Here is a 14,595-nt window from a genome sequence, read left to right as displayed (position 1 = left end):
CAACCTACTATCAGAGAAGTAAGCAGTTGATAATTTATGGATACATCATATATTTTCTTTATCTCTATATTTGGAGTATACAGTAAAGATTGCAAAAGATACAAATTTTTGAGCTTCTCATGTAGTTTTTTAAAAAATTAATCACTTATTTTCCCCCGAAGTGCTAAAAAAAATTAACAATTTAATGAAAATAGTTTTAAAATGTCACCCCTTCTCTATTTATTAAAATAGACCATAGAATCAAAGAAGAGTGATCAATCCTAAATTAAAATATGACAATGGATCAATAATAATTTAGGCTTTAAATGTGAAAGCAATCACACTAGAAAAAGTATGATTTATTCTTCTGAAGAACAAACTATGACTGTCATTCTTATTCATGTATATAACGTGAACAAAGGCAATATGTGTTTTGTGATATAGTCATCATTTCTGAGTGTTCTAGTGCAGGAATTAACATATCATAATCAGAAGAGACGAGTATGAATATATTCCATGATGTATATAGTGCCATTCAATATGGCACAAGCTTTTATAATGAATTGGCCATTATTGCTACACATATTTGTAAAATGTTATGATAACCTCCTTTTAGTCCAGCAACCTAAACTTGAAAAAAAAGCAAATTTTATAATCTCACCCCCACCATTTCCATGAGCTGATTAATGATGGGTAAATAAAAGAGATGGGATGTGTGCCAATGAAGTTTTGTAAACAAGCTGTTGCTTTTATAGTTAATAAATAACATTGCCCATTTTCCCATATACAGGTCTGTGTATCGACACACAGATGACTGTAAAATGAGAATATGCAGCAAAAACACGGTACCCCTCCAAGAAGGCATGGAATGATAGAAACCTTATGCATTTTATAGCTCCTCCACGGTGTGTATAATTTCACCAGGGAAATATAAGGTCAACATTCAAAGAACATTGCTCAAATATTTCACAGGCTTATGCCGATTATAAGTATCTGTCCTTAAGAGCCTGAAACTGCTTGGACAGGTAGTCGGCAGCTGGTTACTTCTTTAGAGTGAATTCATAAACACCATGAATGTCCACTTGAGACCTAAAATGCACAAAGTTGAAGCAGGTGAGTAACCAACCTTGGCGAAATATCGCATCCTTGCTGCATAAAGGCACCCAAGGAAAACCAGAGACTATTAAAAATCCCAAATTCATTAGTTGATTCACTACTTTGTGTTTCTCTTCCATCTTCAAACTCCTCAGTGTGCCACTCGTAGGGGCTAAATCTGCTGACCAGGAATAAAACTACACTGACCCCAATGTAGGCAAAAACAATGCACATCCAGATCTCATAGGCTAAAGGATCAAGAAATGAAAACACTCCTGGTTTGGACTTCTGAGGCTTCTTGATCATGATAGATATCCCGAGGCTCATAAAGGGCTTTGAGAAGTCAATCACCTCTTCTCTCACAAGGGTAATAGTTAATGGAGCAATTGCAATATCAGCTTTCTGTAAGGGAAACAAAGGAAAGTAGTACCCGGAGTTATGACCAGAAAGGAATCATGGTTATATTATTGGATCTAAAGGGAAGGGAAGGAGATCAAGAAAATGGCAATAATTATTTCCCTGGAAAAGTCCTAGTAAAAAATAAACAAAAAATATCATTCCCCAGTTAACCCTCCTTTTCGTAACGACATAGTACACCCACTCGGCTTGATTACGATAATTCCATCTTTATATCTATGCCTTTGTAGACTTTGAAAAATGCATATGACCCAGATACTACAAGACAGAGGAAATGCCTATCTCACTTAATCTGCACATTTGCTTCTGACTTCATTCTTAATCTTCAAATGTTCAGAGGGAAATGAGATAGTATTCTTAGAGTAATGCAGGAAACCAACAAACTCAGACATAGATACTTTTCAGGGAGGGGAGGTATTCTGTCAACAACAGTTCAAATTGAATGACTTTCTATGAGAAGAGTTGTACTCACCCCATATACAAGTTCTCCAACCATCCCATTCCAAATTTTCGTGTCTGCATCCCTGGCCCCATACTTGCCATCCCCAACAATTGTCAACTTGTACTTGAATCCACAATGTTTGGCAATTTCTGCAGCCAAGTCAACACAGTAGCCCTCATAGCGCTCATTGCCTTCGAGCATTTCATGATTTTTCTTCATCATAACATATGGAGATTCCTATATGAAAAGATGGTGCTTTAGTTGATAAAAATAGCTGTGTTAATTATTTACTCTCATTGAATCAAATCTTCTGGTTTAATAACTGCCTGTTAGCCAGAGACATCATAGAATGTAAATGGTGAACAATATGAGGGGAAAAAAAAATAAGGATAATTCTTCTGAATAAAGGCCTTCAAATGTCTATCATTGTATTTCATTAACATGGCTTGTCCCTAGTGATACTAAAGTAACCAAGAGACTCAAAAGCAGAAACTGTTGGCATGTCTGCTTGTCATGTCTGTGATTCCTAGGGCTTAGAGAGGCCTCTAAGAAGGCCGTTCAACATCTATTTTATTCAATTCTGATACACCACATTCTTTTTCTGGGTTAAGTCTATGCCAACCCCAAGAACTATCCTTCACCCAAAACTGTTGAACTACTGTTGCTTCAAGAACAAGGTTGTTATGGAAATTGGGTTATTGGCCAGCGATACGCAGAAGATTGAAAGGATCATTGCCATGGTGCTGTTCTGATCCTATCCTGTCAGACTTCAGCTCTCACTTCATCTACGAGATATAATGTCCTAGAATGATACTACAAGTATAACTAGATAGTAGCCTCCCCCTGCAAACATAAGAAAGAAGAAGCATGAGAAAATTACTCAACACAGCTCAATACTCTCCACTGAAAAGTGGCATCAAGGATATTTGTGGTCTCAGTGAGAGAGTTCCTTTCAATGGCATGATGAAGGCAAAATCCTCAAATATCTAGCTGACACCTATTAAGCTATTTCTAAATGGCAACCAATGCTTTTTATACAAATCCTTATTAGCCTATCTGTATTTTTTGTCAATATTGTTTGAATGATGACTCCCACAAATTACTACTATACATCACTGCTTAGCAAAATAAAATCGTTTTGTCACAGAATTTTGGACTATTAGTCAACCCCATTTCCTCCACTTCATTTCACCAACAGCTTGTCATAATCTACATCTCCCTTCCATCTATCCAAAGCCCAGCTGTTCAAGATGCAGTACAATTCTGTCTCATTCTATACACATTTATTTGGCGCTAGCTATGTGCCAACTAATATGTTGAAACTTGGGATTAAAAGAAGGGAGATCATCTTTGCCTTTAAGGAGTTCATCTTTTATTATGAAGAAAGAGAAATTAGCAACATTATTATAACATGTAATAAATGTAAAGAAAGAATGTACCCAGAATTGTATGGGAATAAAAAGGTGAAGCACCTGAGAAAAATAGGAGATGTGCTCTTTAAGACTTTCCCCAGTTGTTCACCTGTGTTCACAGATTATGAATTACCTGTCAAGCTACATTTCAGCCTTGAAGAGACAGGGAGTAGTTTTGAAAGCTTTAGCTAGTGCTCGTATAGTCCTTTTGGCAGAGTAAATATGCAGTAAATGATTCAAACTTTGCAAAAGCAACACTGTAATTGTTATTGTCCTAAAATATAAACAGCAATTCTAGGTGGCAAATATTGTTCATAAGAGAAAAATAAAGTGAAACATAGGCATATGTAGCTAATTACCAAAATTGTAGTGACAACAACAGTCTTATTCTCAAGCCCAGAGGTATCGTTTCCAGAAGGGAGCTCAGTAAGGGTAACAACCATTTTGTCCACTTCACTCCAGTATCCAATCTGAAAAAGGTTACAGAAGGTATGCACATGGACAAAGACCTCTCTATTAGCAAAGCATTTAATGATTTTCCAACCCATGTCTGAATCTAAAATTACGCCTATATTAACTAACCTTCTTCTAAATAGAGATGTATCTTTGATAATATGTGAATCTAATAGGAATAGACAGGGACTATAAAAACAAACAAACATAATTCTTAAAAATGCCTTATTTCTTCATATTCACGTTTCATATTCTCCAGGGATCATTTGTTTGGGAGTGATCCTTTAGAAATATAAATAACGATCAAACAATGGCATTTTAGCCGTAATAGTCCAAATTGAACAGTTAACATGCATATTTGTACCAGCTATACTTTCTCTTCTAGACCATAAACGTGCAGCAATAGTTCTTTTTCTTCTCATTAAATTCTTTTTCTACTTTGGTCCAAAAAAAAAAAAAAAAAGGAAAAAAGTATAACCATTCTATTTGTAGTTATTTAAAGTTAAATTTCAGTGTTACTTACCAGAAATGCACAGATTTGATTTATAAAAACATAGTCAAAAAAATATCTGTTTCTGAAAGTTGTTAAACTCTATCTATGGGAAACATATCTCCAGGACTCTATGGAAGTGAGGTGATTTTGATGGGTTAGCTAACTACCTCCTCACATAGAGAGAACTGTCTTTAAATCACTAATGATTTACCTTCCGGGGCCCGTTAGTTTTGAGCTCCATGATGTTAATTGTATAGTTGATTCTTTTTCCATTCTGGTCAAACTTTATATTTCCTGAGAGACCTTCAACCTGAACCTAATGAGGAAATGGGAAAGAAGCACAGTTATAAATTTACTTCAATCAAAGATACAAACTGTACTGATTACTCTCACTGGGCTCAAGTTAAGAAAACTGCATTTATGTTTCTTTTCACTCTTCAACCTACCTTTGTATACTTAGGAAATAACATTCCCTTCACATTAAACATAAACAATAAAACAAGATAACTAATTCAGCAGGGAATAAAAAAGTAGCCATTGTTAATTCACATTAATACGCATGTCAAGTGACTGACCTGTTTGAGGGCCCTTTCTATTTCTACACCTTGTCCCCAGGGGACGGCCGGGTTCGCCAGACAGTCTCCCGCGTTTCCCCTTCGGGAGATTTCAATTCTCTGCTTCCGTAGGTTGCGGAAAGCTTCAGTCATCACTTGAACAGCATCATAGGTCAGAGCAGAAGTATACTGAAAAGTATCACGCACATTTCATAAGAATGGGAGAAAATGCAGGGACTTACTGCCCACTGGCCATCAAGACAATCCAGTTGCCCACCATATAATACCACACCAAGTCCAAGGATTTGGACACAATGTCTGCATCTAGAAACCTAAGATTCTAAGAGAAGTAGTAAGGACTATTGGGACTATGGAAGGTGGTCTTGACTCTCAACATTTTCTATGTTCTTATCTCAGCTATTTCAGGTGAGACCTTACATAGATAATAATTGTGTCAACGTTTTTTTCTTGTTGTTTTTTGTTTGTTTTTTTTACAACCAGTTTCTCATTAAACCATCATTTTATGGCCTGATGGTCTGATCTGGTGATGCAGGATGTTATCATATTAATAAATATCTCTCCACTGTCTAATGAAGAACTCATTTTGCAATAAGGAAAGAATACTGATTAGTTTCAGGATCCTTAGTCTCTAATCAACCCTAGTGATGCTCATGTAGATAGATCTGAAATGGCCTTTTGAGGTTTTCTTTGTTTTGTTTTGTTTTGTTTTTAACTTCCTCTAGATGATTATGGTAACCAAGTAGAAGAACGACCACAGTTTCTAATTTCTATGCCCCCTTTGTGCTTCAATAGTCTACGATAACGTTGGTTCCAAACTTATGGTATTCAGAACCCAGTAGGACAGCAGGACAGTTACAGGAGCTGGGAACCAAGCAGAAGAAAAACTACATGTGTACTAAGTATTGTCAGTGGCTAGGTAAGTATTATTGTGTGCATGTATATTTACTGACACCTGTCAAATGTATGGTGCTGCTGTCAGTAATAATAGATCACATTTTAACATAGAGCCTTTAATGAATGCTAAGAAAATGTCTGTTCTTGTGTGTTTTTCGATCTGTAGGTAAGAAAAGTACAGTGAAACTGGGGGGAAATGGAATATCATACTGATTTTGTGACACTCTAAAATTCTTAACCACAAATCCAAAGTGGGCACTCAGTATTTCCAAATAATCCTCCTTTAAAGTGACTTAGTTCTTCTACTCTCAAAAATGATTATTTTATACCTTCTTCTATCTTCTCTAATACCCATACTTCCACACACTTCCTTTTCTCTGAATTCCTTCTGGTTATCTTGCCTTACATGTCACTGAGAAAACAGAAGCTATCAGACAGAACCTCCTTGTCTTTCAACCATAAAACTACCTAGCTCCACATTCTCTCAGTTTCCCTCCTGAATTAATAACACATGAGGTGTTACATGAGGTGACCATACTCCTACCTCGGGGCGGTCCCTATAACAGTGCACTCGTCCAGTCCCTGATCTTCTTAATGACATTGTTTCTGCAATTACACCCTCAATATCCTGCATCTGCATCCCCATTTTTTTCTGACTATTGGATCATCTCTAATATCAATTCAACTGCTCTAATATCTCCAGCCACAAGTAATGGGATAGATGATACATATAGGTAGATATAGACAGAGATATAGATAGGTACCAGAGATAGGTAGATAGATGGTTGTAGATACCATGTTTCCCCGAAAATAAGACCTAGCTGGACAATCAGCTCTAATGTGTCTTTTATACCAAGACCCGGTCTTATTTTACTTATAGTAAAATACTTATAGTAAAATAAGGTACTTATAGTAAAATAAGACCAGGTCTTATAATATAATATAATATAATATAATATAATATAATATAATATAATATAATATAATATAAACCAGGTCTTATATTAGTTTTTGCTCCAAAAGACACATTACAGCTGACTGTCTGGCTAGGTCTTATTTTTGGGGAAACAGGATAGATAGATAGATGATAGATAGATAGATATAATAACTGCTTCGTAGGTCTGTATCTCCTTCCATTTGCCATCCTTTTTCTGTTTCTTTCATTAGAAAATTTGTTAAGAGGAGTGTTCTAAATTTGCCTTTCCACATCAACCTCCTTGCTCTAAGTGATGTCATTCAGCCCACGGCTCTTTAAGTTGCAGCCATGTGCTCAGACATGACTGCCTCAGAAATGCCCCTCCTGTCCAGCCCATTCCCAGTCCCTCGCCTTCCTGGGATCTTGTTAGTCTCTTCATAGTCTCTACCAGTATCTGAGTATCTTGTTCATGTATTCTTGTCTACTGCATCTCTCCTCCCGACTACAATATATACTGTAGGGAAGTAGAAAACTTGTTTGACTTGTCTGTCACCACTGAATTCTCAAAGTCCAAGGCAGGGCTGGACAGAATGAGGAGCCTTAATAAGAAGGAAGGAAGGAAGGGAGGGAGGGAGGGAGGGAGGGAAAGAGGGATCAAAGGGAAGAAAGGAGATCAAAGCTCTTGATACAGACCTTGTCTTTATGGAACTCACATTCTCTGCCCGTCCAGTGAAAAGATATATAAACAGAAAATTTCAGCATATCTGTTATAGTGTTATGAATTGGTCCAATGGTAGATAGATGTCCGTTTTGTTTATTTTTTTTTTTATATGAGTGATATTCCAATAAGGCAAATGAGAAAATAATTTATGTGGTATGAATTATCCCCTACAGGGATACGGACAATTTTTTAAGCCTCTATTTTTTTTAATGCTAAAAATGGTAGTGTGAGGTTATCATTAATCTTTGCATGAATTGGTTTAGTCAAATCACTTTCATTTTATCATATGAATGAATCAATTTTGATGGGGCAGTTGACAGGAAGAAAGAAAAAGAGAAAATGATTTTCAGGCCTTATGAGCTGCCCGCTAAAATTTCTTCTCATGTGCTACCAGTTACGTGTTGTTGCAGGCTTAAATGTGAGTCCTTCTTTACATATCTAGACTATCCCCTGGATGGTCACACTGGAGTTTCCTACAAATACCTCAGCTAGACAGATCTAAATAAAACCCATTACCATTTATTTCCAAAGTCCGCAGTCTTTTTTCCTTCAAACTGTGTATGCAAGAAATTAGCAAAATATAGTGTTTTACAGATCCAATTAGGCAACTTATATTTCTAGATTAGAAATGTAATTTCTGGGAACCTGTCCTAAGACAATATTCTCAAATCCAGAGAATTTACATACAAAGATATTAATTTCAATATTATTTGTAATATGTAAAAATTAGAAACAACCTAAATTTCTGACACTGAGGGGATGTTTAAAAATATGTTTTCTGCCTTGAACAAATTGTATGCAGCCATTAAAAAGTGATACTAATGAAGGTTATGTAACAATATGACTAATACTAATTATTAAATAAATTAAAAAATATTACAACTAATTAAAAAACCTTTTTCTACAAAAAAATGAGAGTAATTTAAAAATGGTTAAATGTCTTCAACAAAAAAGGGAAAGCAAAACAACAAAATGTTTATAATAATAGGAAGAAAACATACATGATTATATTTCTTTCCTAAGTATTCTATAATATCCATATACTATTTAAAAAACTGTATTATATCAAAAGCATTGTTTTAAATCATATTTACTTAAGAAAAAAACTGGGAAAATAAGAAATATCATATTAGGATTTATCTGCCTCAATTATATGTTCATTTATATATTCTTAGAGGAAAATTAAAACAGAATAATTTACCTTTTTATAAAGCAATTAGTTCGTTGCCAGTATAAATCTTACAATAAAGTTTAGGTCACTGAATAGGAAACAGAACCTAAAATGAATAATTTGGGTATTTTTAAAAAGTATTGCAATTTGTATTAAAAAATTTTAATAGTTAAAAGGCAAAAATCTTCATTGAGTCAGCTTGCTCACATTACTATAGGAAATACTATAAAGCTATCTGCTTAATGTTTTAGATGTTGGTGAAGTACATTAAAAAATAAGATTAGTTTGAATGAACTAAAAGCCTTTAATTCAATGCGGCATGTTATAATTATGATTCAGAACATGAGCATGCTAAAAAGAAAAATCCTTTCAACCTTTTTTAAATGTTCAAATCTAATCAAGTCTTCAGCCTATTATCATTTTAAATTAAAAGTCACAATCATAGAAACACAATTCTGGGCCAAGAGAAAAATCAACAGCCTCTGTATCCAGAGTTTCATTTTGTTTATGTTCTGCATTTGTGGCTCATTTCTTTTTCTAAACAAATATGTTCACATTTTGATTGGATAGTTAAATATTTCAGTTTTATCCTACCATTCACTAAAGTAGATGTAAATTAATTTTAAGGGAACATGATGACACTGTAACTATCTCCTTCTTTGAAAACAAATGCATCATCTCTGTCCTGATGTTTATGTTCTGTGAAATCCCTCAGCTGAGTTGGAAAATTATATTTCAGTGGGGGGCCATTATGTTTTGCAGTGTTATATCACAATCACATCATATCCATGCTTTAGGAAGAAATCTGGGAAAATGATTTTATGGTTCATTTTTCAAACACACTCTTTATTCCATTTTAAATGTGTAATTGTTTTGACTTATTTTTATTTAATGAAATTGAATATGTATTTAAACATTTTTGTTATGCCCAATATTCATCAGACATTATTCAATAATATGTTACTGTAATTATTCATTGATATCAGAAAACATTATTCTGACAGCCAAAAAAAAAAAAAGAGGGGATGAAAAGAAGTCCTATGTGCGTTAGAATTTAATGAATATACAAAGAGGATAAATAGGCTAAAAAAAAAAAATTATGGGTCATCCTAATCATAGCACCTATTTCTAAACATGTAATCAATTATCAGTGCCATCCTAAAATAGAAAAAAAAATATATATATATCATTCCTAAAAGAAGTACTACAGTTTAGGTATTATGAAAGAGTCATAAAATTTCCTGTGAATGGCTACTTTCCAAATATTTCTTGACACTCAAAATTGAGTTGAGTGCAGTTGAGAAAGCGTTGCATATAGCATCAAAAGACAGGGCTCAACCTGATTTTACCATTTTCTTCTCTGTAGCCTTGGGCAGGTTAACTAAAGTATCAGCATCCAAGGTTTCTTATCAATGAAAGAAGGAGAGCAATGACTTTTCTATTTCATAGTAGTGTTGGAAAGGAAGTGAGGGACAAAGAAAAAATTCATGTTGACCTAGTTCTCTATGTGCCAAATCTGGGTTGGATAGTTTCCTAGTAAGCCCTTTTAAAAACTCTTATGCAACAAATATTTTGTTCCAATTGTATAGGTGAAGAATCCAAGTTATCAATTTGTATTTTGTCCAAGGTCACAAAACTATGTGACAGAGATGGGATTTGAATACAGATCTCTGTGTTTCTGGGGTAACGAGGCTGACCAACTGTCCTGGTTTGCCTGGGACTGTTCACAATTTTAGAACAAAGTCTGGTGTTGCAGGTATGTCCTCAGTCTCAGGCGCACTGGGATGACTGGTCCCCTTGTATAGCAAATACCACATCAAGTGAGTAGGGTTACAGGAAATAAGATGCTGGGTGAGTTGTAAACTATGCTAAAAATGAAAGTTATTAACCAGCATTTTGCATTCATTTTTCCTTTAATACTATGTTTCCTGGTATAAAACTTGCTTGTCTTTACAATGTTTTGAAAACCACTACTGTGTTTCCCCCAAAATAAGGCCTACCTGGACAATCAGCTCTCATGCGTCTTTTGGAGCAAAAATTAATATAAGACCCAGTCTTATTTTACTATAAGACTGGTCTTATAATATAATATAATGTAATGTAATATAATATAATATAACATAACATAAAACTGATCTTATCTTAAGAGAACTCTCAGTTTCTTCATTTTACAGATTTATCAACATGGTCAAAAATAATGAGCTCTAGGAAAAATAAGAAAGCCTATGAGAAAACTTTTAGAAGCTTTTCTTATTTTTTAAGATTCATGTCAATGTCCAAGAATCAACTTAGAGCCACAGGAAAAAGAACAGTATTAAGACATATATTATGAAATTAAACTTAATTCACTTGCCTCAATTTCAAATTCAACTGCAGTCTACCCTCTGGAAAGAGCTATCTGTGACAAGATCATGTTTAATTTCCTAGAAAGCCTTTTCAACGTGCCCTTTGAAACTTCACAAAGTAACAAAGATCTTCATAAAAGCTCAATATTAGTGAAGCAACAGGAACTCTCATTTATTGCTGGTGGGAATGCAAAATAGTACAACCACTTTGGGAGACAGTTTGGCAGTTTCTTACAAAACTAAACATCCTCTTACCATATGATCCTGCAATTGCACCGGTGGGTATTTCCCCAAAGGAGTTGAAACCATATGTCTACTCAAAAACCAGCACACAGATGTTCATAGCAGCTTTATTCATAATTGTCAAAACTTGGAAGCAACCAGCATGTCTTTCAGTAGGTGAATGGATAAATAAATTGTCATGTATATAGACAATGGAATATTTTCAGCGCAGAAGGAATGACCTACCAAGCTATGAAACGACATGAAGGAACTTTAAATGCATATTACTAAATTAAAAAGCCAATCTGAAAAGGTTTCATACTGTAGGATTCCAACATTCTGGAAAAGGCAAAAAAATGGAGAGAATAACAAAATCATTTGTTGCTAGGAGTTGGGAGTAGGCGGAGGGATGACTACGCAGAGCACAGAGGAATTTCAGAGCAGTGAAAATACTCTGTATAAAATTAAAATGATGGAAGTTTGTCCATACCCATAGTATGTACCATGAGTGAACACCATGAGTGAACCCTAATGTAAATTATGGCCATTAGGTAATTATGATATGTCAATGTTAATTCATCAATTTTAATAAATGTATCACTCTGAGAAGTGAAGTTGACATATGGGAAATATCTGTACTTTCTGCTCAATTTTGTGTGAACCTAAAACTGCTCTGAAAAAAAAGTCTTAATTAAAAAAAATAATAAAAAAACATCTTTATAAGCACATAAACTGCATCGTGTTTCCAGGGGTGAAAGTTCAGCTCCATTGGGAGGGAATCAAAATCAGCATCTTTTATTATTCTCTATAAATAGTAAAAATAATTTTAAATTTACTGTGAAGAAAAACTCTTTGTTAAAAAAAAAAATAGATTAACAACAATACATTTTTGCCTAAATTATCCAGTTGGCTATTGACCCAGACTGAAAGTGTTGCTTATGGGCCAAGACTTTTACATCCTGAAACTGTAGATTCACTTAATGATTCAAATTTTCAGATAAAACTAATCAGATTGATCAAGATAGAAGAAAAAAATACTCAAATCAATACATTGTCTGGTTTTGATTCATCCAGAGGGACTTCCTTTGAAGCAGATCTTTTATTTTATTGGTTGCATAAATTCCTTCCCCTGAATCACCCCAATTTCTAGGGCTCTTCTAAAACAAGGTAAAAGTTTCTTATTTTTGAATAATCTATGAAAAATAAAACAAATCGTGTCCAGTGTAATTTAGGATTTGATTTCAGTACCTGGAGTTCAGAGATGACTCCCTAGAGTTCAGAGGTGACTCCCTACGAGCCACTACAATCTTTGACAGACAGAAGATCTATTTGGAAAGTCATAGATTCAGCAAAAATTATAAATGTTAGTGTATTTTTTATTGTGTGCTTAAATTAGCACTTTACATAATCATGGTATTAGAGATTTAGGAAAACTCTTAGAGATCACCTATACTTACTCCCTTTACAGAGGAAGAAATGTGGAAATGAGATGAACCCAGATATCCTGCAGTAACGCATTTGTATTTTAAGTGCTATTTTTTATATATATGTGTGTGTGCATATATATGTATATTTAAACATATACATATATATTTAAATAGTGCAACATTTAAAAATATTTTTTATAAAATATGTAGTTTTGTGAATATTAAAATTTTAATTTATGGGTTTATTTCAGTCATATCCACATTTTTAAACCACAAACAACAAAATATAAGGAACTAAACATGTGAAACCTGTAGGTTCTTGTGTGGCAAAATGCTTTAATATCAGGAGTACAGGATGCCTGTATGTCAGCTGTGGTTTTGGTCAGTTAAAACATTCAAGAAGCAGGACTAATTCTATTAGGTCACCAGGGTACTATTTAATGCACAATGCTAATTACTTGACTGAAAAAGATTATACTATTTTCAGACAGGCCTAATGATTCTCTTAGGATAGCAATTAAGAAAATTTGAGTCTGTGCTTTAAGTCGTTTCCTGAGGAAAATTAGATTCTTATAAGAAAGCTATTATTTAAATGCCACGTAAATGTCAGTCATGTATTATTGTTAAATTCAACACCAGCAGGAAACAACAGACACAAAAGTTGAACTAAGGTTTAAGCTGTTGGCATGACAAGGTTGAATGCATAGTTCTATCTTGTAAGTTGTTGCAGACACCAAAAACACTGAAAATGTATCTAAAGATAGAAATATTTGTAAATTATTTTTGAGATAGTGGCAAATCATCTCTGTAATCTGTTTCTTTTTGAAAAAATATTAAGGAATGTAAAATACCCATTTTTTAAGTGCAGGTGCCATGATGGTTCAGGTCTGATGACTATAGTCATTTTACACTTCATCCTGTAAAATAACACTACTTTTCTGCCATAGCTGAATAAAAGAACATTGAAACTAAATTTCATAGCAATGATAACTACTTATTTCTTTCTCAGTGATTAGATATTTTCAAAGTGTTTATTTATATTTTTCATTCCATCACTCTTCATTTCAACAAATACCTATTAGGTGCCTACTTTGGGCAACCCTCTGTATGAGATTTAGGGGCAATAAGGTACAAATAATGGAGACTGCCTCTCGGATTCTTGTTTTTAATTCACAAATAATGTCAACTGAATTTGTATCAATAGGTTATAAATGAATGGTTATGATTTTTGCAATTATTATTTATTTTACCGATAAAAAAATGGAAAGAACGGGCCAATGTAACAAATACATTTATTACCCTCCACCCTCGTGCCACAATTCAAACTACCATCATCTGTTGTCTAGGTTGTTTGTAATATCTTACTAAAAGCTTCTCTGCCACCACGTGCTCACCCTGAAATCTGTTGTCACCAGGGCAGGCACAGTAATCTTCCCGTATAAATCCATGAGCATTGCCCTCCTCTAGTAGTTCCAATTGCTCTCAAAATAACACACACACAAAATTCCTTAGGCACATGAGATCTGGATCCTGCATGTTTCTAAAGTATTAGTTCTGAAAATTCCTCAAAACATCTCTGTTCAACCTCTTGCCTTATGGAAATGTTTATATTTTCCTTGCACTGGGGACTTTTACAGATCTTATTTCCTCTATGCGGAGCCATTGTCCCTTCTTTCTCCTAATTCCCACCTCTCCTTCAAGTTTAAAATTCCACATTGCTTCTTTTAAGATGGCTTTTATTTCCAGAATTTGGATAGGAGCTTCTAGGAGAAGTTGGCACAGTCCCTTTGTTTCCCTCTATTTGTTCATTGAGAAAGCCTTTATTAAATAGCTACTGTGTACCAGGCCTTATTCTAGGAGCTTAGGATCCATCAGAGAACAAACAACAACAATTAAAAAAAAAAAAATCCCTGCCCTCATCGCACCATCTTTCAAGCAGGAGGAGAAATACAGTGAACCATGCAATGAATAGATTAATTAAAAATAGAGAACAGTAGAAGGCAATAATGAGAAAAACATGGAGCAGAGAAAGG

The 14,595-nt window shown here is 34.3% G+C and overlaps 1 protein-coding gene across 5 annotated transcripts in view; it reads right to left on the bottom strand.

The window, feature by feature from the left end:
* The window catches only part of GRIA2 (glutamate ionotropic receptor AMPA type subunit 2), a 120,448-nt gene that overhangs the window by 21,966 nt on the left and 83,887 nt on the right, over window positions 1-14,595 (bottom strand). For all 5 annotated transcript variants that reach the window (XM_033134184.1, XM_033134180.1, XM_033134181.1 and 2 more), the window contains exons 7-11: window positions 4,867-5,034; window positions 4,503-4,607; window positions 3,705-3,815; window positions 1,964-2,170; window positions 1,106-1,476 (exon numbers count right to left, since the gene is read on the bottom strand). In XM_033134184.1, coding sequence (XP_032990075.1) covers window positions 1,106-1,476; window positions 1,964-2,170; window positions 3,705-3,815; window positions 4,503-4,607; window positions 4,867-5,034 — 962 coding nt within the window. The remainder of the gene's footprint in view (window positions 1-1,105; window positions 1,477-1,963; window positions 2,171-3,704; window positions 3,816-4,502; window positions 4,608-4,866; window positions 5,035-14,595) is intronic.

The sequence above is a fragment of the Rhinolophus ferrumequinum genome, chromosome 18 (genome assembly GCF_004115265.2).
Source record: "Rhinolophus ferrumequinum isolate MPI-CBG mRhiFer1 chromosome 18, mRhiFer1_v1.p, whole genome shotgun sequence".
In the NCBI taxonomy this organism is placed as follows: Eukaryota; Metazoa; Chordata; class Mammalia; order Chiroptera; family Rhinolophidae; genus Rhinolophus; species Rhinolophus ferrumequinum.
This window is presented reverse-complemented; position numbering and strand designations above follow the sequence as displayed.